This window comes from Watersipora subatra, chromosome 7 (genome assembly GCF_963576615.1).
Source record: "Watersipora subatra chromosome 7, tzWatSuba1.1, whole genome shotgun sequence".
NCBI lineage: Eukaryota > Metazoa > Bryozoa > Gymnolaemata > Cheilostomatida > Watersiporidae > Watersipora > Watersipora subatra.
In genome coordinates this window covers 63,420,825-63,446,366 of record NC_088714.1, presented here as the reverse complement: position 1 = coordinate 63,446,366, position 25,542 = coordinate 63,420,825, and the positions used below count along the sequence as shown (strand labels likewise).

The 25,542-nt window shown below is 34.6% G+C and overlaps 2 protein-coding genes across 2 annotated transcripts; one reads left to right on the top strand and one right to left on the bottom strand.

Moving 5' to 3' along the window:
- Nucleotides 1-72: 72 nt before the first annotated feature.
- LOC137400984 (uncharacterized) lies at nt 73-1,068 on the top strand. The gene has a single exon (XM_068087322.1). The coding sequence runs from the start codon at nt 73-75 to the stop codon at nt 1,066-1,068; it is 996 nt and encodes a 331-aa protein (XP_067943423.1).
- An 87-nt stretch (nt 1,069-1,155) lies between these two features.
- On the bottom strand, nt 1,156-24,505 carry LOC137400983 (A disintegrin and metalloproteinase with thrombospondin motifs like). Its single transcript, XM_068087321.1, has 15 exons — nt 24,451-24,505; nt 21,748-21,959; nt 19,472-19,549; nt 17,124-17,274; nt 12,300-12,480; nt 11,662-11,746; nt 11,477-11,572; nt 7,824-7,972; nt 6,489-6,620; nt 5,207-5,371; nt 4,610-4,745; nt 3,497-3,604; nt 2,290-2,341; nt 1,237-1,330; nt 1,156-1,180 (listed from the first exon to the last, which is right to left on the bottom strand). Exons 1-15 carry the CDS (start codon nt 24,503-24,505, stop codon nt 1,156-1,158), a joined length of 1,719 nt encoding a protein of 572 aa, XP_067943422.1.
- Nucleotides 24,506-25,542: the final 1,037 nt, after the last annotated feature.

The following is a 25,542-nucleotide window of genomic DNA, read 5'->3' as shown; positions in this document are numbered from 1 at the left end:
CTATATGCTTGAGTGTTTGGATCCTGGAGGTCTGAATCGTTGCATGCAAAGTTCTGCGTTCTAAACCGGTTAATGCGCAACCTGTATCGAAAGCGTAGATTTCGAAAGCCTCTGGTTGCGGATGTAGAGGTGGCTATAGATGTTGATGTAGATGTAGATGTAGATGTAGATGTGGATGTAGATGTGGATGTGGGTGTGGGTGTGGTTGTAGATGTGGATGTAGATGTAGATGTGGGTGTTGTTGTAGATGTAGATGTAGTTGTGTGTGTGGGTGTGGACGTAGATGTGGATGTGGATGTAGTTGTGGATGTAGATGTAGATGTGGATGGAGTTGTAGATGTGGATGTAGATGTTGGTGTAGATGTGGATGTCTGCATGGATGTAGTTGTAGATGTAGAGGTGGGTGTAGATGTAGTTGTAGATGTGGGTGTTGATGTGGATGTAGATGTGGATGTAGATGTTGGTGTAGATGTGGATGTCTGCATGGATGTAGTTGTAGATGTAGAGGTGGGTGTAGATGTAGTTGTAGATGTGGGTGTTGATGTGGATGTAGATGTGGATGTAGATGTTGGTGTAGATGTGGATGTCTGCGTGGATGTAGTTGTAGATGTAGAGGTGGGTGTAGATGTAGTTGTAGATGTGGGTGTTGATGTGGATGTAGATGTAGGTGTGGATGTGGATGTGGATGTAGATGTAGATGTGGATGTAGATGTGGGTGTGGTGGTAGATGTAGATAGGGATGTTGATGTTGATGTAGATGTGGATGTAGATTTGGATGTAGATGTAGATGTGGGTGCGGATGTGGATGTGGATGTGGGTGAAGATGTAGATGTGGATGTAGTTGTGGGTGTGGTTGTAGATGTGGATGTAGATGTAGATGTGGGTGTTGTTGTAGATGTAGTTGTAGATGTAGATGTAGTTGTGTGTGTGGGTGTGGATGTAGATGTAGATGTGGATGGAGTTGTAGATGTAGATGTAGATGTTGATGTAGATGTAGATGTAGATGTAGATGTGGATGTGGATGTTGATGTGGATGTCGAGGTAGATGATTCTGGATTACAGCTGTAGCCAGCTGCAGGGCCCAACTCTTCGCAGCAGCTGTCACAACAATTAATTGGGTTTGCGACGCATGATAGCGAAGCACAGTCAGAGATGCTATCCCCGTATGCACAGCTTGGGCCTAGCCAAGGTGTTTCGAATGCTGGACAAGCCGCACAGCAGAAGCTTCTTGCAAACTGGTTGGCAGCACAGACTGGTCCAGTTATATTAGCACATACAATATCAGCATTAGAAAAAACCAGTCCTGGACTGTCACCAAATGGGCAATCTTCTACAAAATAAATTCAAAACGCTAATTAAAGCCTTTGAGAGGACAAAATTAAACTAAGCAAAAATAAAGAATAGTTTAGTCCGTTTTTTAAAAATCTAATCAAATATCAAGCATGTATTATTAGTATAGTAAAAAAAAGATAAATTGCTACTCAAAACTTTGCAAACTGAAGTGTTCTAATAATACAATCTATGAGAAAACTTTTGCTTTAAAAAGACTTACATTAAAATGTTTAACCATCTTAGCCAAAAAGTTTGCGCAAAGTTTAGCTGGTAGTTTGTTGAGCGCAAGAACACTTACTACTAAAATCTTCCTCAAGTGTAAGTTTTTATGGTCTCTCAAAATAAATACCAGTAGTTTGTATAATAAGAATAATAGTACTTATAATTGTATAAAATAAAAAAAAGTAAGAAAGCATATGAATAAAGAGTACTCCAGCAGATCAAAATTATTAATAAAATGAAAAAGTATTGAAGGAAATGTAGTACAAATAACGGGACTCACTGCAAAAGCAGTTGTTGTTCTTAGAAACTCTGAAAAACTTGATTTATTTTATATTGTTTATAATCTTGATATCTAATATTATATATAATTTACATATGTAATGTTACTTAAAATACATAATATAGTATTAGTCTATTTACACGTTTTATCATGATACATGTGGTGTTACAGCTTACTATGCTAAAACCTGAGATGCTGTCAACAGTGAGATGTATGCATTTAATGAGATTAGGATATTTAAGGCTGATGAGGTTTTTAGCAGATTGTATCCACACTTCATAGATTGTCAGTTTACTATCAAAATGGCAACTGAGAAAATATACTTTTGAAAATGTAAAATACATTATTTTAATTACATACAGAACTTATATGCAAACTTCTTATTGCTGGTTCTTTGGACAAAACGTCACTAAATATACATGTACATTAGCAGTATGGAAGCTTGAGAGTCTTACCGTCTAGAGTAGGAGCTGCAGGGTCTTCAACACACTGCTCTTCAACACACCACTAAAAAACATTTCTTATTTAAGTAATTAGGCAAAAACTGCAAAAATTCATAGAATAACTGGTTTCGGTCTCAATATTTAATTTTAAATAAAAATGTTTTATAAGAAAAAATAATCAGGTTAATATAATACAATAAAGTATTAGGCATTTAGAGAAGCTGTTTGAAAACATCTTTTACAGTAATTGGTCTGGAATGAGAACGGCGTAAACTTCATGTTTTTCATAGCCTTTCAACAAATAGCTAAAACTAAAAGCTGAAGTTTAACATATAAAACCAACAAATGCTTTGATGATATTTTGAGAAATAAACCTTGCGTGTCAAATATAAAAATGACAGTCTGTTGCTTAGTTAAAAGCTTTTCTAAAATTTTCTGTGCTTTTAAATAATTTTATCTTAAAAACAGTTCTATGACTAAGCAATATGCATTAAAGTGCTAAGGCTAAATAATAGCAGTATTGTTTTATTGTTCCAAATATTTTTAGAAAATGTATTTTTGGAAACAACAGCAGGTTTCTTAGGCCACATTAATTTTTACAATTACCTTATTACAGCTAGCAATAATGTATGTTTACAAAGCTTTGCACAAACATTTCACAATAATGCCACTTTTCATAAAGATTCTTTTTTTGCCTTTTTTTGCCTTTTTTTGTATTTTGTCTAAAAATAAAAACAATGGTTAATGCAATCTTCACAGAGCTGAAGTGCACCTGCTGTGTGCACAGCATGCTCTCATTAACTAATTAGTAAAATGTATATATAACATATATATAACATATATATAACATATATATAACATATATATATAACATATATATATAACATATGCGTATAAAGAATAATTAAAATCTCACAAATTTGCTCAAAATTTTTTGCAAAAGTTATTTGTATGTAAATATGCTATTTTTTGTTTTATATGCACTTTAAAAGTAAATTGCATATTTTTTGCATTAAGAAGCTTCCATGTATCTCTTAGCAGCAGTTACATTTTTTGCATGAAGTATCATATAGAAGAAAAATTTTCTTTTAATTGGCAGACCAATTATGTAAATTTTATTGTCTAAAGATTTTTTCTTTGGTATGTGAATTTTATGTTTACATAAAATACTGAATACCTTTAAAGTAATTTTTGCAAACATAACATGATCTTAGTTTACCTTTTTATTCCCGCAAGTTGTATAAGGAAACGCTGCTTGCATGGCAACTAGGCTGATTGAATTCTGGGTACACCACAGAGCTGAACAAACTTCATCAAACTTTGATGTCTGAACAGAAAGAACATCATGCAGTGGTATAAAATCATACAGGTATCTGATTCGCAGTGAAAAATTTATTTCAAGATAAAAATATTTTTGACTGTTGCTCGGACAGTACTGCTACCCATATTTATTAGTCATGCCACAAAATCTTCAGGTGGTCTGGTGTCTAAAAAAAGAATTTGTTTTAAAAGAAAAACATAAATCAGATTTTACAGTTTTTGAAGTACCGAAGTTGAAATTAAAGTCAGTTATGTCTTGACAATTTACAAAACAAAATGTTCTGAAAATAGCTTGCCACAACATTTACAGATTGCTGCCTAGTTCAATACAATAGCATATAATTATATAAGATTGTCCTTGGCCTGTTATCGATTAATAAATTTTAAATGTGTGCAGGTGTGTGTGGGCGGGTGTGTGTAAACATTATGAACTATCGAAATTTGAACTCTTTTGCTCTATTTCTCTCACTAAGCAGCTAAAAGTATTTGGCTTTGAAACCATCATTAATGAGAACGAAAACCTCAGACACCCATCTATTTGATTACACCCGCAGCCTATTTGATTAAAAATGAGAGAGCCCTCAGGTATCATCGGGTTTACTGTAGATTTAGGGCTGACTTAAGCCAAATAGTTCATTTATTATTGTTAATTTCATGTAATGTTGAATCAAAAAAATTGAAGTCAAAGATACGATTTCAAAATCAAAGCTGTTTGAAATCAAACGTAGGACTTTCAAAACTTTCAACTACTAAAAAATGAAGTAGTGGCTGGCTTTATTTCAAGGCTCAGCTAATTCTCTCTCAAGTAATGTTATACTTTCTGGTATTAAATAAGAATACAGAGCTCACTGCAACTTTTCAAGTAAACTACAATGATATGAAAATACCAAAAGGATCAAACACTTTATTAACCACAGATTTTGTACACAATGGTTAACCACATGCCGAGACAACTCCTAGCAAAGGTGAGCAGCTCCAAAACAGATCAAGTAGATTTAGCACGATTTCTTACAGCATAGGTAAAGCCATTTCCATGAACCAGTCGGCACTGCTCATCCACCGATATCTCCTGTCCTAGATACGAAAGAGAGTCGTCTGCCCATGTATCTATATAGTCTCCTGAGTTTGTCAGGCAGTTTGCATTGTTTCTAAAATGTTAAGTATTTGGGATTATAATTTTTTTGGAAAAACTATAAAAAAGAAAACTTTTCTTTCTAACAAAACTATTTTTTAAATGGTAAGAGTAGATGAACATAATATATTAATACGCTAAAATTCCTGTCGAGTGCTATTTGTTTACCTCTTGCTAAACAATCCAAAATCATCCTTTGACTTTCTTCATACTTTGATGCAGCTATGGGATATAATACAGATAGAGCAATTATCTTTAGTATCTTATAAATCAATATTTTAATAATATAATTTTAGTATTATTTTAATATTAAACATTCAGTACTAAACTAGATGATTATTGAAAATTAATCTCTTTATCTGTTTTATAGATTTAAAATATTTTGCACATGCACTTCTCTTGTTTAAAGTTTCAAGTATTTTTTATGTTGCTCACCTTCAGTCTGACTAAAGTTACTTAATAAGCATAAAAACTTACGAATTCAAGTCTGTGATAAACGTGTCAAAATAATCCACAGAGCAGGCTGAGAATCTCCATGGATTCCCTCTTGTTTGATCATCGGTTAAAGCTGATGATGGTGCCATGACATAGCTGTCATCTCCGTTGCATGAATTACTAGTCCCATCGTGCAGAGCTGCAAGACTAAAACAGAGAATGCATAAGACCTGAGGCTAAACATTGCTACACCTTTTTTTTCATATAATGACAATCATTGTCATTTGTTGGCTTTTTGTTGAATGTTTTAAAACACCTTCTATTTTTTATTATGGTGTAGATTATTTATGAAAAAATTAATGTAGTATTTTGTTAGTTTAGGCGTTTTCTGTTTTCATTAAGTTATTTTATGTCTGCAAGTGCTGCTAAATATATCGAGTAGCCTCTCAATTTCTGAGCTTTTATTTGTTTGTAAAGTTACAGTGTTGAGCTAAAATATTTCATCAAGAAAATGCTCAAATAAAATTCAATGATTGAAGTGTTAAATTTGTATTAAAGCATTATAGAATAGTATTATTATAAGACTTTATATGCAGTCCAGAATCTGCAGCTATCAAAATACTTGATAATGCTGTTAGCTTGTGTTGACCTTAGACCGTAACATTTTTACGATGTGTTTTTATTACATTAACCAGAGTGTAGAAGAAGTTTCTAGTAAAGTTTTCACTTTTACTTAGCATTCAGACCGCTATTTTGCCATTTCAGAATTCAAAAAATTAATATCCGAACACAAAACTTTTGGCAGCTCACACAAGCTCTAAAGCTTAGCAGAGTCAAAATAATTGACACTTTGGCTCTCTTGTTCAGTAGAAGCTAAAACATTTTAATATTTATTGATTAAAAATTTATTATGTATCTGTAAATTAATGTATTATGTAAACATATTATTTGTGTTTTCAAGTTTTTGAAATATCTATGGGTGCTTCTCATACACCTTTTTAGTATTACATTGTTGCTCATATTTCAAGCTTCACATCACACTGAAAAAAGTTGCTTTTTTTGAATTATTGTTCTGCTAGCACAAGCTATAACTTTTTAACTAAAGAAATATTTTATAGCAAATAAGCCTTTCAAACTGAAATAAAAAATTTTTAGATATGACGTGACAGTGGCATTCAAGGCTTACAGAAGTGTATTTTATTTTAAATTCTATATATGCGAGTAAAATACGTTTCAAATAGTTTAAAACAAAAATTGACATAAGTTTGGTTATGTCATCTCAACTTCGCATATAATATATTTCTAGGGGCTTGATAGAACTTACTTGTGTCCTAGTTCATGTGCATAAACGGTGGAAGATCCCAATTCATTGACTGACACTGGACTGTTTCCACAAGCACCAGCCACACTTGCCAAACCAACAATGGAATTACTTCCTTGAGAGGTGAAGTCAAGACTAAAAAATTGTTGAGAATAATGTTAGCTTAAAATTGCATTATGACAAAATTTTAATTTGCTATGACTACATTTTAAAAAATTAAAAAGCCAATATTTTTAAATAATAAATTGTTCTTCACATAAAACTTTTATAATGGTTTTTGAAAACTGTTTTTGTTCCACCCCAGCTTTTCTTCATTAGTGATAGCAAAACGAAAAATACTTTGTTCTTTTCAATTATGGTAACAATTAAATTATACAAAACTCTATCAACTCAACTAAGCAAATTAAAAGATGCTGATTTTATTTAGCAAATGAATTTCGAGTTTTTTTCAGGTATTTCTAATTAAGGAAAACCAGTAAAAATCCAATATATAACTAAACTATTTACTTTTTTCTATAACTGCAATTTTAAGGGTATTTTTAAGTTTAAATTGTGTACGAAGTAATTTTTAGGGCTTTTTTATGACGGTGATTTTATGAATCAGCCATTTAGCGTCTATTACTTTGATACATGTTTAGCATCATATTTCCAAAAAAATACTAAAAGTCAATTCTTTTGAAACTGCTATAATAAGAACAACTTTTAAAATATAACATTGCTTTTATGAGCTAGATACATGATGTTGCTTTCCAAATTAGTAAACCTAAGTGAAGTCTTAAAAATAAGATTTTTATAATTATCCACCTTCCGATTTCCTTTGAACAAGCAATTTTTCATCAAAAACGTTCTTTGAATACTGCTTTTTTTAAAAACCTGAAATTTTTTTTCATTTTTACTAAAACAGATTTGATAATTTTAGTTTCAAACTAATCGAAATTTATCTGGCTTTTTTTTCAATATATTGCGACTCAAAAAAATTAATATTGGATATAGGGCAAAATTGAGTTGTCATCAATTTATGTAAAAGTTGGCAGCAAATAGAAGACTTAATTCTTAAGAAGATTGTTTTTGACTCCGTTTGTTTATCTAAAAATGGTTTTAGTTTAAGTAAAATATTCTTATGAAAAGAAAAAATTACAAAACAAGTTTGATACAACTTATTAATAAGCAAAGTAAATATAGTCAAACTGAAACTGACAATTTAAGATGAAATTTAAAAAATAAAATGTTAACACTCTCTACTATGCTTAGCTGGGAGGAATAACTGCTTATTTTGCTGTATCAAGGAAAACCAAGCTAAAACCAATTTCTTAAAAAGAGGATAATTTTAGTACACACCTTGTCATTAGCATAAAGTGATCTGCATCAGATGGAAGATTGGGAGTTGTCGCTACCCAAAAATTCAAGTTATTTAAAGCGTCTAGAGCATCCATCTGAAGGCTTTCTGGAACTGTAGGAGGAAAAGTCCAGGTTGAGCTTGAGTTAGTCTAAAGATTTAAATGCATTAGGTAAGTTAGCTGGCAGTAAACATTATTTAATATATAATGTATGAAGGTTTAATATTTTTCTGTTTATATTAGACTGGCCATACAAACTAAAATAAAAAAGGTGCTTGCTTTTAAAAATCAATTATTTAAATTATTTAACTAAATTTTGCCAGCAGTAGCTAAATTTACCAATTAGCTACTCTGTATAATAAAGTGACAGCCAGTCAATGATTTCAACATTTTTTCACGAGCTTCAACTCAAACTTTGATCTTCTGTTATAAAAAAAACTTATATTTCAATACTTAAACTTTAAAACCAAAATTCTCACCTTGTTTAATTACATATAAATAACATGCTTGCACTTAAAATATGTACTCAGCTTTCAAGGATGGAAGTTTTTATTTGCTTGCAATAACTATGCAAGTATAACTCACAACTGCCTTTGAGAAAATGTTACCTGTTTGTGCAAAACATTTATTAGCATTCTACATTTCATAATTAAGTAAAACTTTACATTTACTTTTCTGGAAATCATCCAGTACAAACTTTTTTATTTACAAGTTAAATATTTTATGTTCTATTTGTGCATTTAAAAAATATGCATGTTTAACCTAAAGAAATGCTCAGTGGTGCTTTAGATATACCCTTATGTTAACTTAGATATATATATATATATATATATATATATATATATATATACTGATGAAGAAGAAGGTTGCAGTTCACTAGAAGAGAGTGCTCAATATTAAAATAGAGCATTTATATAAACTATATTAAGAACTGAAAACTTTTAAAACATTTTACAACTTAAAGTTTCATGGTTGCTACCATTCATCAGGTAAAATTAAAATGATTTGAAGCTCATATGACTGTACGTAAAAACACATCGAGTAGCTTAACGATAAAGGCCAGCTACATATACGGTAATACAACAATTTAATTGGTTCATGTCACAGCATTGCAAATTAAGTGCTTATTTGAATGTCTGCACTTTGACACAAGCTCGTTTCTTGAGTTTAAGCTTGCAAGCTCAGGTTTGTATAAAATGAAGTATTTCTCCCAAATACACAAATTACAGCGTTTACTGGTCTTATTGTAACTACTCGCTTTTTTCAATACTCTCCACTTGATGTCGTACTGGATGGATCGATCTTTAAGCTGCCATATATAATTACTTAGTTCTGTTGAAGTTCGTTTTGATGGATTGTGGAAGCTGCTACGATGGTTGTAATATCTTTTCTTGAATGAGCCCTCTGTCAAGCCAACATATGTCTGTTTGGTAGCATTAGGTTCTTTGGTCATAACTGTAGCCTGATAGATGACGGAACTGGACAAACATGCATTTGGCAGTGGACACGTACTTTTATCTCGACAGTTGCATGTTGCTGTTGGCTTTTCGTTTGATAGCTGCGCTTTGTTGTTATTTGTAATAATCTGTCCAATATTCTTCATGCGGCTATAGCTAAGTTTTAAATTGTTTCTATTAAATATCGAATAAAGTTTGTGATCTTTGGGAAATTCTTCACTCAGAGCTCTGAAGAAAAGCTTTCCTATATGTTGTTGAGTTCTACCCCTCCATATCTATTGACCTTCTATCTCTAGCTTTAGACTTTGCTACCAACTACGAGACTATAACATCTGATGAGCGCAGAATAATCTTGCACACCAAAAAGACCCTGCTATATAGTGATCATGAAGCATGGGGGAAATCAGGACATGCAGACTGCTTCGATGTGGCTATGGGCTCTTATGATGGAGCAGAAATATGTGAACTGGTTGGCTGCTTTATGTTACATCAGATAAACCAAATCACAAAAGAGACTTTTGGATTATACCGAGATGATGGACTTGGTGTAGTGAGAGCAACTCCTAAACAGACTGAGAAGCTCAAGAAAAATCTGTCCACATTATTCCATTGATATGGGCTGAAAATATCTGTAGATGCAAATAAAAGCACCATTGACTTTTTAGATATATCGTTAGATCTACAGAATGAATTATATAGACCCTTCAGCAAGCCTAATAATGTGCCTAGATACGTGCACACAAGATCTAACCATCCACCTTCCATCATCAAAAACATTCCAGCATCAGTCAACCTGCGCCTCTCCGCAATATCATCAAATCAAGATATATTTAGACAAAATACAAAAGAGCACCAAGAAGCCCTTAATAGAAGTGGATACCATCATAAACTGACATTTAGTGAGAATATAACATCGCATAACACCAGAAGCAAACGCAGGAGAAATATACTTTGGTATAACCCCCCTTTCTCTAAAAATGTTGCCACCAATATAGGAAAGCTTTTCTTCAGAGCTCTGAGTGAAGAATTTCCCAAAGATCACAAACTTTATTCGATATTTAATAGAAACAATTTAAAACTTAGCTATAGCCGCATGAAGAATATTGGACAGATTATTACAAATAACAACAAAGCGCAGCTATCAAACGAAAAGCCAACAGCAACATGCAACTGTCGAGATAAAAGTACGTGTCCACTGCCAAATGCATGTTTGTCCAGTTCCGTCATCTATCAGGCTACAGTTATGACCAAAGAACCTAATGCTACCAAACAGACATATGTTGGCTTGACAGAGGGCTCATTCAAGAAAAGATATTACAACCATCGTAGCAGCTTCCACAATCCATCAAAACGAACTTCAACCGAACTAAGTAATTATATATGACAGCTTAAAGATCGATCCATCCAGTACGACATCAAGTGGAGAGTATTGAAAAAAGCGAGTAGTTACAATAAGACCAGTAAACGCTGTAATTTGTGTATTTGGGAGAAATACTTCATTTTATACAAACCTGAACTTGCAAGCTTAAACTCAAGAAACGAGCTTGTGTCAAAGTGCAGACATTCAAATAAGCACTTAATTTGCAATACTGTGACATGAACCAATTAAATTGTTGTATTACCGTATATGTAGCTGGCCTTTATCGTTAAGCTACTCGATGTGTTTTTACGTACAGTCATATGAGCTTCAAATCATTTTAATTTTACCTGATGAATGGTAGCAACCATGAAACTTTAAGTTGTAAAATGTTTTAAAAGTTTTCAGTTCTTAATATAGTTTATATATATATATATATATATATACATATATATATATATATATATATATATATATATATATACATATATATATATATATACATGTATATATATATGTTAACTTATGTTAACTTTAATTTAATATTATTTTGATATTTCTGATTGTTATTTTATTATAATTTTTAATTATGTCTCACGTACTTCTAAAAGCTCATTTAGGTAGGTGACCATTCAACACTGTTTTTTTATGTTTGAAACATAAATAATGAAAAAAACTGAGAACTAATATGATAGTTTTAGCTCTAATTTTATTAACAAAAATAACAATTAAATAAAACACAATAATTTAAAATAAAGTTTATTTAGTAACTAAACAAAGAAATTAATTACAATTATGTTTTCTGATGCATTATGAACATTCATGTTGGAGTTAGCCTACCTTTGCAACATAGAGATAGGAAAGTTTTGTTGCAATGGTCCAGAAGTTGAAAACAGGTTCTACGCTGGAGTCTATGCTGCGAAAGCGCACATCCACCTGTAAATAGTTGTAAGGTTTGGCTATAGCAGTAGTGAATTATTGTAAAAGCAGACAACTTCTGAAATAATTGTATTACGATGTATTACTTCATTTGCTTGGTGAGCCATAAAGAAGGCAACATAATCATCCACTCCTCCGGCCCAACCTATTTCCTGACTTGAAACTGTCAGCCTACAAACAAAGGTTTAGGGTGTAAACAGACAAATTTTCTAGTTATAGGATTTGTAAAAAGCTGTTTTCTTTCTAAAACTAAAATTTTGGAAAGCGTAGCTTATCAAAATGTGAAAATCCTGTTAAGATTTATTCAAAATTATTATTCTATTCAGATATATAAATGCTAAAAAACTGATTTGATTTTAAAGGTGCAATTTAAAAAAAAAGAAAAACAGGTAATTATAGCATTAATTGCTACAGTTTGCAGCTAGTATGAGAATACCTCACCTATTTAGCTGCACGTGTATGTAAGATAGCTTTGCTAAAATGTGCCGCCAAGCAGGAATTATTGATAAGAAGTCATTATAATATTTGTTAAAAAGATGATAAGACAACATTTGCTTGCTTCAGTTTAGGTAAATCCTTTAGTAAAAATGACCTATATTTATTTAAAATGTAAACATCCCTTTTACTTCCATTGAGTTACTCTCTCTCTAGTTTTTGGTTTACCTTGGCTCTTTAATGGGCAAACTACTATTACTCAAATCAGGAAGATGGGGTGACAACTCACGTATTATAAAGATAGACATCAACAACCATGTAAATCTGAACTACGTATGTGGTAGACGGAAGAGCTTGTCTTTTCCTTCGTTCCTCTTTACCATGCTGCCTCGATCGATTCTCACGCTTCTCATTTGCAATTTTCTGTAGCCGCTGCCATCTTTCATAATCGCTGCTTCCAGGTAATGGCACTGTTAGTATTAGTACATGCAAATAAGTTACCAGTTCTTAACAAGTTTATAAAACAATATTTCTAGCAGAACAAAAATACAAACACATATTCAATCATAGCAAGCAGTAAGCCCAGAGGTGACAGGATTTCCTGTGTATTCAGTAAACCATACCACTCTACACCAGATACCATTTCAAACACTAGAAACCACATGCCACACAGTGCACACTGCATCATGTTCACTACACATTCATCATGTGTGTGTGCGCGCGCACTCACGCACATTTACAGTATATATATATACATATATATGTACGCAGATATATATATATATACATATATATATATATATATGTATATATATAGGACAGATAGCGCAGTTGGTAAGGTATCGGGACCGTGATCATTAAGTCCTCGGTTCAAACCCCAGCAACTGCACTTTTCTAGTGGTCCTTAGACAAGACCCTTGCTTGTATAACGTCTACAACCTCTATGATGAGTGCAATAACCAAAGCCATGTCGGCTCGGACGTCGCCCGGTCAAACAAGGTCCGCGCTGCCTGTAGCTGAACCAGGACAAAGCAGTGAAAAATGGGCTACTGGTTCAAAACGGATGAAATGGACTCGGACTGATAACATGGACCTCATGCAGTGCTACTTTATGAGTGAACCTCAAAAGTGGGGCTATATGGGAAGGATGCGGCAACTGTGGACAAACATGCGCTCTGAATTGCCACTAACCGCTAAGCAACTTGTAGCTCAGAGGAGTAACATAATCAAGCGGCACTTCATATCGGAACTTGAGGTAGATGAAATTAGGGAACAGTTCACCCAAGTAACCTCAACCAACGACGAGTGCATATCAACACACACTATCACGCATACACGACCATGTGTTGACTCACGGGTTGAAGAAGACATGCACTTGGACCTTGACCCAAGGGTGAGAGAGCTTGCGGAAAATATCATCAACAAGATGTCAGCTGCTAATGATTATGGAAGCAGGGTACCACTACGAAGAGTTAGCAAGGCCATACCTAAGAAGCTGTTAGTAGACATTAACATGGCACTGGAGTCGATCTCAACTAGATCAATCAGGACTAATGCCCTAATCTACAGTACAGCAACCGTCATCTTGGAGGAGATGGATATTAAGCCAATGCCAACAAGGCTTCAAGCCATTCCATCTTGGCAGCTGAGGCTACAAAATAAGATCAAGGAAAGAGATCCAAGTGAGAGATCTAACCACAGTTTGGAGCGTCCAAAAAGGGAAGCCACAATAGAAGCTCTAGAATCTGCCAAACAGCAGCTAGTAGCATTCTCGGCACAACTGAAGTGGTACACCAAAGAGCGGGATAACAAGAGAATGAACAAACTTTTCATCAATAATCCATCTAGAGTGCATTCCCAGTTCAAAGGTGAACTGCAGAGGCCAATGTCTGAGCCTCCCTGATCTAGCACTTCAAAGTTCTGGAAGGACATCTGGGAGAAAGAGACTACTCATAACACCACTGCAAATTGGCTGAAGAGGTTTAAAGAGAACCATCAACACACTGTGGCTCAGCAAGGACTCACCATCAGCAAAGAGGACATCAAGTGCAGAGTGCAGCGTATGAAGAACTGGCAGCACCTGGCCATGACATGATTCAAGCCTTCTGGTTAAAGAAATTGACATCACTTCACACTAGAATGGCTAAGCAGATGGAATGTCTAATAGAACAAGGTGACCATCCAGAATTGCTGACCAAAGGACGAACTGTACTTCTGATAAAAGATCCAAAGGAGGGGCCGATTCCCAAAAACTATCGACCAATAACGTGCTTGCCCACCACTTGGAAACTGCTCTCAGGAATAGTTGCAGACAAACTGGAAGAGCACATGAGTCACTATATGACCAGTGCTCAGAAAGGAATTGGGCACAACACCCGAGGAGCTAAACATCAGTTACTGGTGGATCGGACGGCCTGTCAAGACAGCAGGAGAAGGCAAACCAATCTTACCATGGCTTGGATTGACTACAAAAAGGCCTATGACTCAGTTCCCCATAGTTGGATACTTAAGTGCCTCAGTATGTACAATGTTCACCCTGCTCTTGTGGCATTCATCAAGATGTCAATGACCAAATGGAAGACGGAACTGGAGGCTAATGGCAAAAAGCTGGCGAGTGTACCAATTAAGCGAGGCATCTATCAAGGTGACTCCTTATCACCGCTGTTCTTCTGCATATGCCTAAACCCGCTAAGCAATATGCTGGAGGAGACTCAATATGGGTACCAGTTTAAGAGTGGCACCAAGATAAACCACCTCTTCTACATGGATGACATCAAGCTGTACGCTAACAAAGAAAGGGACATTGATTCGCTAATACACCTCACTCAGGTATACAGCAAGGACATCGGAATGACCTTCGGTATTGAGAAATGTGGAAGGCTAATTCTTAAGAAAAGCCATTCTATGCTCACAAATGGCCTAAGAATGCCAAATGGTACCATCAAAGATATAGAAGAAGGGTACAAGTGCTTGAGGATTATGCAAAGCAACATCAACCACAAAGCCGAGGTACGTCACAAAGCCATTACCGAATACAAGAAACGCCTTCGGCAGGTCTTACGGAGCCAGCTCAATGCCAAGAACCAAATCATGGCAATAAATACCTACGCACTGCCAGTAATAAGATATCCAGCGGGCATAATAAAGTGGACTGAGGAAGCCATCAAAGAAACAGATATAGCAACTCGTAAACTGCTGACTATGCATGGAGCACTCCACCCAAAACCTGATACTACTAGATTGCATCTTGATAGGAAAGATGGCGGTAGGGGACTCAAAAGTGTACAGCAGACAGTGAAAGAGGAGGAGCAAAGCATCAAAGCATATGCAGCCTCCATGGCCATCTCAGATAAGTTGCTAGCTGAATTTCAATCAGCTGCTCTTACAACGGACCTACGCCCTGATGATGAGGAAATTGACTGGCACACGAAACCTCTTCATGGTGCTTACCACCAACAAATATCTATGGTTGGCGATCTTCACCAGACATATATGTGGCTGAACAAAGGAAACCTAATGGCCAATACAGAGTCGCTAATCCTGGCAGCCCAGGAGCAAGTGCTCCCAACAAGGCAACTCCAAATGAAAATCTATCACACTAGAGACGATCCTAGATGCAGACTGTGCAAAGATGCACCTGAGACCATCCAACACATCATCAGTGGATGCAGGCAGCTAGCAGGAAACGCATACACTGAGCGGCATAATCATGTCGCAGGTATTGTGTATAGAAGTCTATGTGATGAGTATGGCCTTAATAAACCACAACACTGGTGGGAAGCTCCTGGTAAGGTGAATGAAAATGACCGCGCTAAGATCCTCTGGGACTTCTGCATCCAAACTGACAAGCATTTCCTAGCAAACCAACCAGATATAGTGGTGGTAGACAAGGAGAACAAGAGGGCTACTATAATAGATATAGCAGTACCCAATGACTACAATATAGCCAGCAAAGAAACAGAAAAGGTAGAGAAATATCTCCCTCTTGGAGAAGAGATTGAAAAATGCTGGAATGTAAGAAGAACTGTAATCCCAGTAGTCATTGGGGCACTGGGCGCAATAACACCGGCGCATAAAATGTGGCTTGCCCAAATACCAACAACAATCAACTCGGGTGAGTTGCAGAAAACTGCGCTATTGGGAACAGCTAAGATCTTGAGGCGAGTGCTCAAACTCCCAGGTCTCTGGTAGGAGACCCGAGTTAGAGCAGAATTTACCACTCATACGGGGTATCCGGGGTGAGGAAACAATTTTTTTTTATATATATATATATATAAATGGTTTCCTTATCCCTGTTAACTCATTGTGGTGGTAATTTCTGCTCTAACTTGAGTCTCCTACCAGAGACCTAGGAGTTTGAGCACTCGCCTTAAGATCTTAGCTATTCCCAATAGCGTACTTTTTTGCAACTCCATTGAGTTGCTTGCTTTTGGTATCTGGCATGATGGGTATATATGTAAGTTTTAAATGAATTCAGTTTATTGGTCGGCTGCTCTAAATAATAACGATCAATTGTTGTTACATATCCTCAACAAACCGGCAGAAGCTGTAGTTGTCAGTTTTAGTCAACCATTTTAGTTAGTTACAAAAAACTGAAGCTTTAAATTTTGGAAAATATCGTGATTGTATAAAACAGGCTTAATTTAACAACATGGTTTTGACAGACTGTTTAACTTGAGAATAGCCCAACAAAGTCGATAAATATAACATTCCATCCTTAGTCAAAACGGCTTTGTTATCAGCTGCAAGCCATTTGCTGCAGTGTTGGTGGAGATGCTGTAAAAAACTTAATGTATTTTTATATCTAATGTTCATAGCTAATGTCCAAAAGCTCAACTGATTGGACGTGAGTTATACCATTATAATGCCGTTCTTACTACTGATTTTCTGCATCTGGTAAAGACCGTTAAATTAAACCTATATAAGACGTACCTATATCAAACGTACTGAGAAATCATTTAAAAAAACTGTACAAAAACCTGTGAATTTGTAGATCTAGAAGATGAAATAGTATTTAGACTGAGATAAAAGGAGACTGCAGTTTTAAGTTTATTAAAATTTTTGAAAAGTGTCGAAAGGAATGAATTAGCAAAATCGTAAAGTGTAAACGTACATGTGTAATCGATGGACGCATCTTGAGCAAGTGATAGACTTCTTCTTTTTATGATATGGTCCCCTTTTTTAGCCGTATGGCTGTGCTTATGTATTCCTGGATAAAATGGCTCGACTTCATATTCTTCACCTGCTGCGGTAAAGCTGCCTCTCTGCAAGGGCAACAGCATTCAAAGCAGTAATAACAGTGAAAAGTATGCCAGGAGTAAGAAGAGTACTAGTAGTAACATTTTAATATATGTTCCAGACTTGTCAACATAATTATATTGTTTGTAATATAATGTGGTGATTTGCAGTTATATTTTCAGCAAAATATTTTGTTTAGTTAAATCTGTTTGTTGAATCTTTAGTATGTGTTTATTTTGGTTTACTTATTATTTTTAATAGTTTACCAATTTTCTATTGTTAAGGATTTATATTTTTGATTATATAGAAAATATTGGAGTTTTCCAGACTTGTTTGCTAGTTTCATTGTCAGATTAGGTAAAAGCTTGTTTGTAACTTTTATTATATTTACCCTTAAGGAGTTCTTTCAAACACCGATGAGATAAATTCAGAGTAAACCACTCATTCAAGATCTTTTTTGTGAAGTTTATTAAATACAAAAAGATGACTGCTGATTCAAAGTTGAAGAGCTGGAGTAGACGGTACCATTGATGAAGAGCCAGTGATAGCAGATAAACTTTGTAATTATGCTTTTGCATAGTTAAGAGTTATCTTCTCACAGAGTTCTTTTAATTCAAACAGTATTTGAAATAATAGACTTTTTGCCATAATAGTAAGAGTATATAACCAATCTTAATTTTTTTTGTTAAAGTTCTGATGAGACGGCTATATTTTTTTATTTCTATTTATAATCAGTTATCATTTATTCATGTACTTTTATGTTTGAAGACTCACAGACTAATCTATGAAGTCTTTTATTAGTTTTGATTTATTTCTCTTTGATTAAGTCAAAGAAAAAACTGCTTGAGAGATTCAAGTATTGCTAAAATACCTATTAAACCCAGCCTATTGCAATGATATTCATAAACTGCCTTTTTCATGTTTTATGTTATTTTAAGCTAAAGTATGATATTTCATACCAACCGATGAGATCGATATAGTAGGCCCATATATCAGACTTATCATATGGTGCCAAAATGTTCTGTAACACTTTTAAGTGACTTTTAATCTTTTCAGCTAATCAGAGAATTTTTGGAGAAACTATACAATAAACCAAATAATGTTTCTGCATAATTTAGAGTTATCCTTTCACAGAAGTTATGTTGTTGAAGTAGACTATTCTCGCATTAACTGACCTAATTACATAGGCGCTCCAATCTTATAGTAAACACAGTTTTGAGGGAATAACTTTTAGCAATCCAGAACTTTTGGCTACCATAAAATTAAAAGGAGTCAATGGCACAGCAGGTATAAACTTGAGAACAACTATTTTGTGCTACTCAGAAGCGTTGACACAATGATGCAACCAGTTGAGTGACTGAACATGATTGTTGAAAAGACTCATTCAAGATAATTAAGCGAGTAATATTATCACAAGGCAACAAGATTATGACTCGACTAACACGGATATAGCAAATATAAAACAATAAATATGTTTTATGGTGAATCATAAAAGTCATTTAACTGCTTTTATTACTCTATAGCAAAGTTTGAGCTGTTCGTGGTTTTGTATAGACAGTAGTCATGAAGACATGGATATTTAGACTAGCTGTTTTTCTTTGGAATAATTTATCTGCAAGATACGCTCTTCTCAAACAATAATATTCATACAATAGCATCATTGAATGAAGAAGCGTAGTAAATGAAAAGCCGATATAATATTATATATAATAATTAAATGCTTTGCTCGAGTGCAGATAAATTGTGTAGGATGAATACTAACCCATTTTGTACAACTTACGGTATACTGTTACAGATGCTTAGGGATCATGGAAGCGCGTTGTACAACAATGCCAATAATGCCAATTATTGGAATTATTATGTTACGTGCGTTGTACTTGATCAATCGGCTAGTACTACGGGAAAGCCACTGACATCACAATACATTATCAAGGATGGGCAGTAACAATATTGCTCAAGTCAGAAAAGTAGTACCAAGAATACGCTTTCACTTCTTGCCAGGAATTAAAAACGTTTCAATTTTTCTGTTGATTAACCAGTGATAAACAGTTCATGTGTCTAGCACAGATAATCTCCTGCTGGCAAATCATAAGGTTTTGAAAGTGTTATACTCAGTTAGATATCAGAGCTTTTCTCCATGTTTACCTATTTTCAAAGCAGCTACAAGTTTATAACTAAATTCACTTTTAGAGCAAAGCAAGAAGTCTATTTATAAAAGCTTACCATCATGTATTTCCCATCTTCAAAGTTTGTAAGGGAAAATGATGCGAGCTGAGAGAGGTCGTGGTAAAATCTGGAATGCTGAAACACAAAATAGATTTATTTGAGCAAAATAATTGCAGCTCATTGACTCTAGATATAATTCTTCAAAACCTGTTAAGAACCCCGCTGAAATTGTGTTTATCTATAATTGGTAGCTACCGTGCTTGACACTCAATTTACTGATAGATCAAACAGAGTTATAAGTTAAGGTACTCCATGGTTGTAAGATTAATGACACATAAGTGGTTAGGTATAAATGGTGTGAATGATATGCATACACTTATTTTATATATTTGTTGGTTGGCCCTTTAATTTAAGCAGAAAAACGTTAATTTCTAAGCATCTTATCTGTATGATTGTAATCCCATGTAATATCTACGGGCCAATCAGCTTCAAAAATGGACAAGGATGAACTTACACAAGATTTTAGTGGAGTTCCTCAGAAAATATCAGTGTATTTTTATTACTTGCAATTGTCCTTTATGTTGGAGGCGATCTGTGATTGAATAGTTGAGATAATGCGTAGCTTAGTTCAACTATGAAAACGATCTACAACTTCATCAGATTTTTTTTGGCAATTACTATAAAATTTAGTTACTAGCGGAACGTTTGGTGTTGTATGGGTGTTGTAAAACAGCTTTTAAACAGAAGCAAGTAACGTAGTTGCCTGCTACTTGCTAATAGTCGAGCACATTGCCAATGACTTATTTGAACAATTTATTTTAGTAGAGTTCTTCAGAAAATATCGGTATCTTTTTATTATTTGCAATTGTCCTTTGTTGGAGACAATCTGTGGTTAAATCGCTGAAATAATGCATAGCTCAGCCCAATTATGATTAAGATCTACAGTTTCATTTGCTATATTTTTGTTGATGATTACTAAAAATTGTGCATCGGTTGACAAGTGCTAAAAAAACAGCTTATAAACATTGGCAGGTATTGTAGTTTTCTGCCACGTTCCATTAGCCTGGCACTTTGCCAGTGGCTAATTTGAGCCAATTAGTATCCGTATTACTAAATTTACTAACAAGAGCCGTGAGAGCAAGCTTTAATGGTGTTTTACCGTAACGTAATTCAGAATCACTATGTGTATTTTAACCTATATAACCACTTATATCACCCAATGAAATTAATTGGTTAGCTCATTACCAGGCGAAATAGATGTTCCGAGAGCAAATCTTCTATAATATGGATTCTTCATTTCAAGATCTTAATAGCTATAGCTTATAGATTATAGCTGGATAGACTGAAACAAGGACAGAACTCGGGATTTATATATAGATGATAAGTTAGTGCATGTCAGCGATACATGAGACTTGTTACTAGCATGCTGACAGTATTGTGTGCTGTGAGCAACTGTCAGGTGTCCTAACTATTTTGTACAACTGTTCCTTAACTTAGAAAGTGGTTGAGTGGTGCACTTGTCTGCAAAATGAAATAGGTGAGGTTAGTTCCTATGCAAAGTATTTTTTTCTTACATTCTTAGCTTGCTTCAGGAGGACGAACAAAAGGACAGATGGACAGACAAACCGACAGACCTAGTGGTTATTATAGTAAAGGTTTGTTTGGTGGAACATTCAACTATCCATAAAAAGTACAACAAAACTTCCTAGTGGAAATCATATAAACTTTCATGTGATATCTCAGCTCATGAGCTCATTTCTACCAAATAGATGTTGACAAGCCATAATACCGGGGTGCCTAAACAGGTCAAAGCACGAAAGACTCCCTTCTGATGCTAGTCTGTCACAAAGCATTCGGATCAACACTCTCAAGGTCTCCGCTTTTCAAAGAAACAAATGCAGGAGTTATTAACTGGCATAAGCATCCTTCACGTCATTTGCAAATCTTCCAATTGAAAACTACCAACTAGGCTTGCTATAACTAGCAAGTCTCACGTATGTAAATCAACTTTACTGTATGAACAACTGACAGTATGACTCTTGGCTGGTGACCGAGAACAAAAGAAATTATAATTTATAACATCTCAAGAGACAGCAGTTACTAAATTCAAAAGCTGTGACCTGACTGACCGATTCACTTTAACTTTAAAGAGCATTTCAACTATCATTATTCACAAATATCACATTTATTTTTTGTCTCTTTGCAAGATAGCAATAGTTTATATAAATTGTGGCACAAAGCTATTGATCTGTTTCATATAGTCAAAAGAATATACCTTTTCAGTAGAAGCAGGTTAAAGCCAAGACAAGATCTGGTTGAACATAAGGTTTTACCTTGAGATTCGCAAGTTTCTGAAGTTGATGACTCCCATCTGAGTGGTTAGAATAAATAGGAATGTTTCTTGGAACAGTAGAACTCTGCTTTAGTGATAACTCTATGGTGGTTGGCTCTAGTTGGGCTCCATCTATCCACTGTATTGTAAGGTTAAATATACGGGGGAATCCTTCACCAGCATGAGGTAGGCCATGATGCTGGAGCACCCACTCTAATGTGTGAAAAACAATTTAAAAAGAAATTGCAAAATAATTCAGAAGAATATTACGGAAAATTAATATGCCTAGATAAAAAATAATTGTTGGTAATGTCTATATTACAAGTTCCTATCGTGGTACTTTTTTGTTTTATTGCTCTTAATGTTTTCATTTTTTACTATGTGCTTCATTTCTTACGCCTTTTATGAAACGATTTTAATGTTTTGTAAAATATAGCAAGTCCTCTTAAAGCAACCAATAGTTTTTATGCTATTTCATTTTCTATATTATAAAAACTCTGATATTAACATTTCTTTTAAAATCGTTGTACTAGGGAACAGGTATAAATGATAGTTAGACTTTGCTTTCAGCACCTGTCGAAGGCTTAAAATCAAATTAGGCAAACTGACACTTGTGTTAAGCAAACCACTTTCAGAATTACTACAATGATGTTTAGTATAATCTGATCAGTGCTAAATGACATTGAAAATATTTTCATGAGGGGGAAGCAATCTCAGGCTGAATTGGCAACTTTACAACTTCTGTTTTTTATATAACATGACATGATCTATTTAATTAGAGACTTAAGAATCTGGCTTTGCATGCAGGTTCAAGGATTTTGTCATGAAACAGTTTGCGTCGGGAATTAGAGAAATCCCAAGCATTGCCAGGCTTAATTCTAGTGATATACAAATTGATTATATATTGAATGCGGGCTTATGACTCAGTGCATAGTGGCTGACTAATTAGTTGGATTAGCCTCCAGAAACTGATTTGCCATACAGTAGCCTTAGTATGAATGACCTTTGGCACAAGTAGGGCTGGTACTCCTTGTTGAGTTTGCTTTTTTCAAATGTACTAAAGCCTAAGAACAACTAGGGTATTGTCTACCTCTTAGTGACAGGCAGGCATATCTATCGACTATTAAAAGGGCGTGGAAAATAATTCCTCATAAAAGTTATTTAAAAACACAAAAGGCTAAATTGCTAATTCATGCTAGCATGGCGTTGCCTATGAAATGTAAACAAAGACAACAGCATCTAGTGTCAAGTAGGTGCAGTGAACCAATCGTATCACGCAATGGATAGCCAGCCGAGAGGCAATTGCATTAGTAATACAAATGTATTCAGAATATGATCCGTTGAGGCGATCATAAGCCTGCTTCTTGAGAGCAGAGCATTGAGTAATGCTGATTCAGCAAAAACTACCTTTCAACTTTTGACACGCCTATTCTTTCACCTGATAGCCAAGCAAGAAACAAGGTATCATGTCAAAAGTTTTCCTACTTTTGAAACTCTTCACATCTGAGAAATCCCATTTGATGACTTATCATATGCACTCCAGAGTTTAATAAGCTACTGTTTCCATTTCGGCTGTTTTATACTTATGTCAATGCAAACTGCATTATACCTGTAGTTTGCATTACATCATTACACCTCTTGTCTGCCTGAACTAAGAGTTTCTTCAATCCTTAAAGTCTTAAAAAAACTTAGACCGAGTTTCGCTAGCCACTTTTACTTTTTTACATGATTCTATGGTGTTGCATATAATTGCGATCATTAGGTTGTAAGTTTGTAAAAAGACTTTTACTGTTGTTGCATGATATCCTCTTGTGCCTATGAGTATACCTAGTGGAGATGAAAACATGTTAATGCACTTTCGTTTTAAGCATACAGACATAAGAAAAAACCAAGCATAAATGGGTCATTATGGGTTAGAATAAAAAGTAGCATGAGCCACTGCTTTCAAAGTAATTGGTTTTATAGTCCAAGGTCATTTTGAATCACAATCATAACGGAAACAAAACAGGGTCGTTAGTCATCAAAAGTACTCTTATACTTAATTTTATTATAACTAATTTTATTTATTTAATTTATTATAATTATTAAAGTTACTATGTCATAAGTATAGTCATCTTTTCATAAGTATAGCTGTATGCCATTAGTATGCAGTAGTCTAATTTGTATCGGAAGGAGGTAAGGTTTCCCTTATTCGTCAGCTAGTTCGCGTACCATTAGAGTTCTTGTAACAGGGTTGAAAACAAGTCATTTTGTTAAGTCATTTTGTTAAGTCATTCTGTGAAGTCATTCTGTTAAGTCATTTTGTTAAGTCATTCTGTGAAGTCATTCTGTTAAGTCCTTTTGTTAAGTCATTTTGTGAAGTCATTCTGTGAAGTCATTCTATTAAGTCAGTTTGTTAAGTCATTCTGTGAAATCATTCTGTTAAGTCATCATAGGTATAAAGTTAAATTACATAAAATGTAATAACTAATAATGATGAATATAATTTAGTCAACATCTTAATGCGACCTATGCTGAAGTTATCTGCTGCATCGATGCAAATAGCGTTGACCAACTACTCACGCTAACAAAACCGGACAAGTTCCGTTTTGTCAAGAGTTAGAAGTTTGCACACCTGGGCAACAATTGGTAGCACACCCATTTACTGTGCGTATCTTCAACATAATGTATGATGTAGAAGTGAATCTAATGACTAATGACTCACCTGATAGAGCTGACTGTGTGGATAAGAAAAAGATAATTCCTTCGAGAAGAAGCATCATGGGCCTGCTTAGATTTAGACTTTTTATTTATCTGAAGCAGAAAATATCACAAGTCTGGGATTACAGGCTCTCCAAGATTATCAGGTTAATTTTTGTATTATTTTGTGAGTACATTTAAACAGAGGCATGTTGTTGATTTTCATCAGTTGGCAGAGCTATTGGTCCGGTCAATATTTAAACAGCCAAGTAATTCCATGACATGCTCATTATCAATTACAACAGTTAGCAGCCTATCTTATGAAAGTGGTTGTCTCTAGAAATTGACAGAATGATCCCTTTTCTGATTGTTAGAGTTTGCTCTTGATTGAGAGAAGCAGAGTTTTTCTGTCAGTTGTAGAGTATTGGATGAAGTTGTATACATAGGATTTAGATCAATAGATCAATACCGGTAGTTAGCCTTTACTCTACAACCTAACTACGCATAACTATAAGTTCTCATCTATGATGTGACTGAACCACAACGCGGTCTAGTAGTTGATCACGCGATTCAACAATCTTATTGTGTTGAAAGTTGCCATTAGAACTGTGTTTACGCTGGCCAACTATCAGATAGATTGTGTACAATTTTTATCGACGTATAAACTTGAGCAAACTTTCATTTTTCACTGATTAAAGATTTTTTCAAAATTTTTTTGTACTGCAGTTTGAACTTGCTGAATTTTCAAACAATATTTGATGGTAATGACCAATATTAATACTGCTTCATTTTCTTACACAGACTAATCTAGTAGTCGCTGGTAACCAATAAGAATGTGGACCACATTTGTGCATGTAATATCAGTCAGCAGTGTATAATTTATCATTAGATGTGCTCATTTGTGAAGAAATATTTCAGTCACCAAGTTGGACAAAATATTATAACACATTATCAACTATTATAGACACAACAAAAGGGTGTTAAAAGGGTGAAAATTTAGAAGTTTCATATGAGTACAGGAAATTACAGCATTACATAGCAGCAAACTTTGTTACATGAGACTGAAAATAGGATTGAATGAGCACCAAGAACTGTAATAATAACACCACAACCCATT

Coding starts and splice junctions, on each gene's coding strand:
- LOC137400983 (XM_068087321.1), bottom strand. CDS start 24,505: ATGCTTCTTCTCGAAGGAATTATCTTTTTCTTATCCACACAGTCAGCT. Junction 21,960..24,450: donor CACACAGTCAGCTCTATCAG/GTGAGTCATTAG, acceptor TTCACACATTAG/AGTGGGTGCTCCAGCATCAT. Junction 11,573..11,661: donor TGGCTCACCAAGCAAATGAA/GTAATACATCGT, acceptor AACTATTTACAG/GTGGATGTGCGCTTTCGCAG.
- LOC137400984 (XM_068087322.1), top strand. CDS start 73: ATGCGCAACCTGTATCGAAAGCGTAGATTTCGAAAGCCTCTGGTTGCG.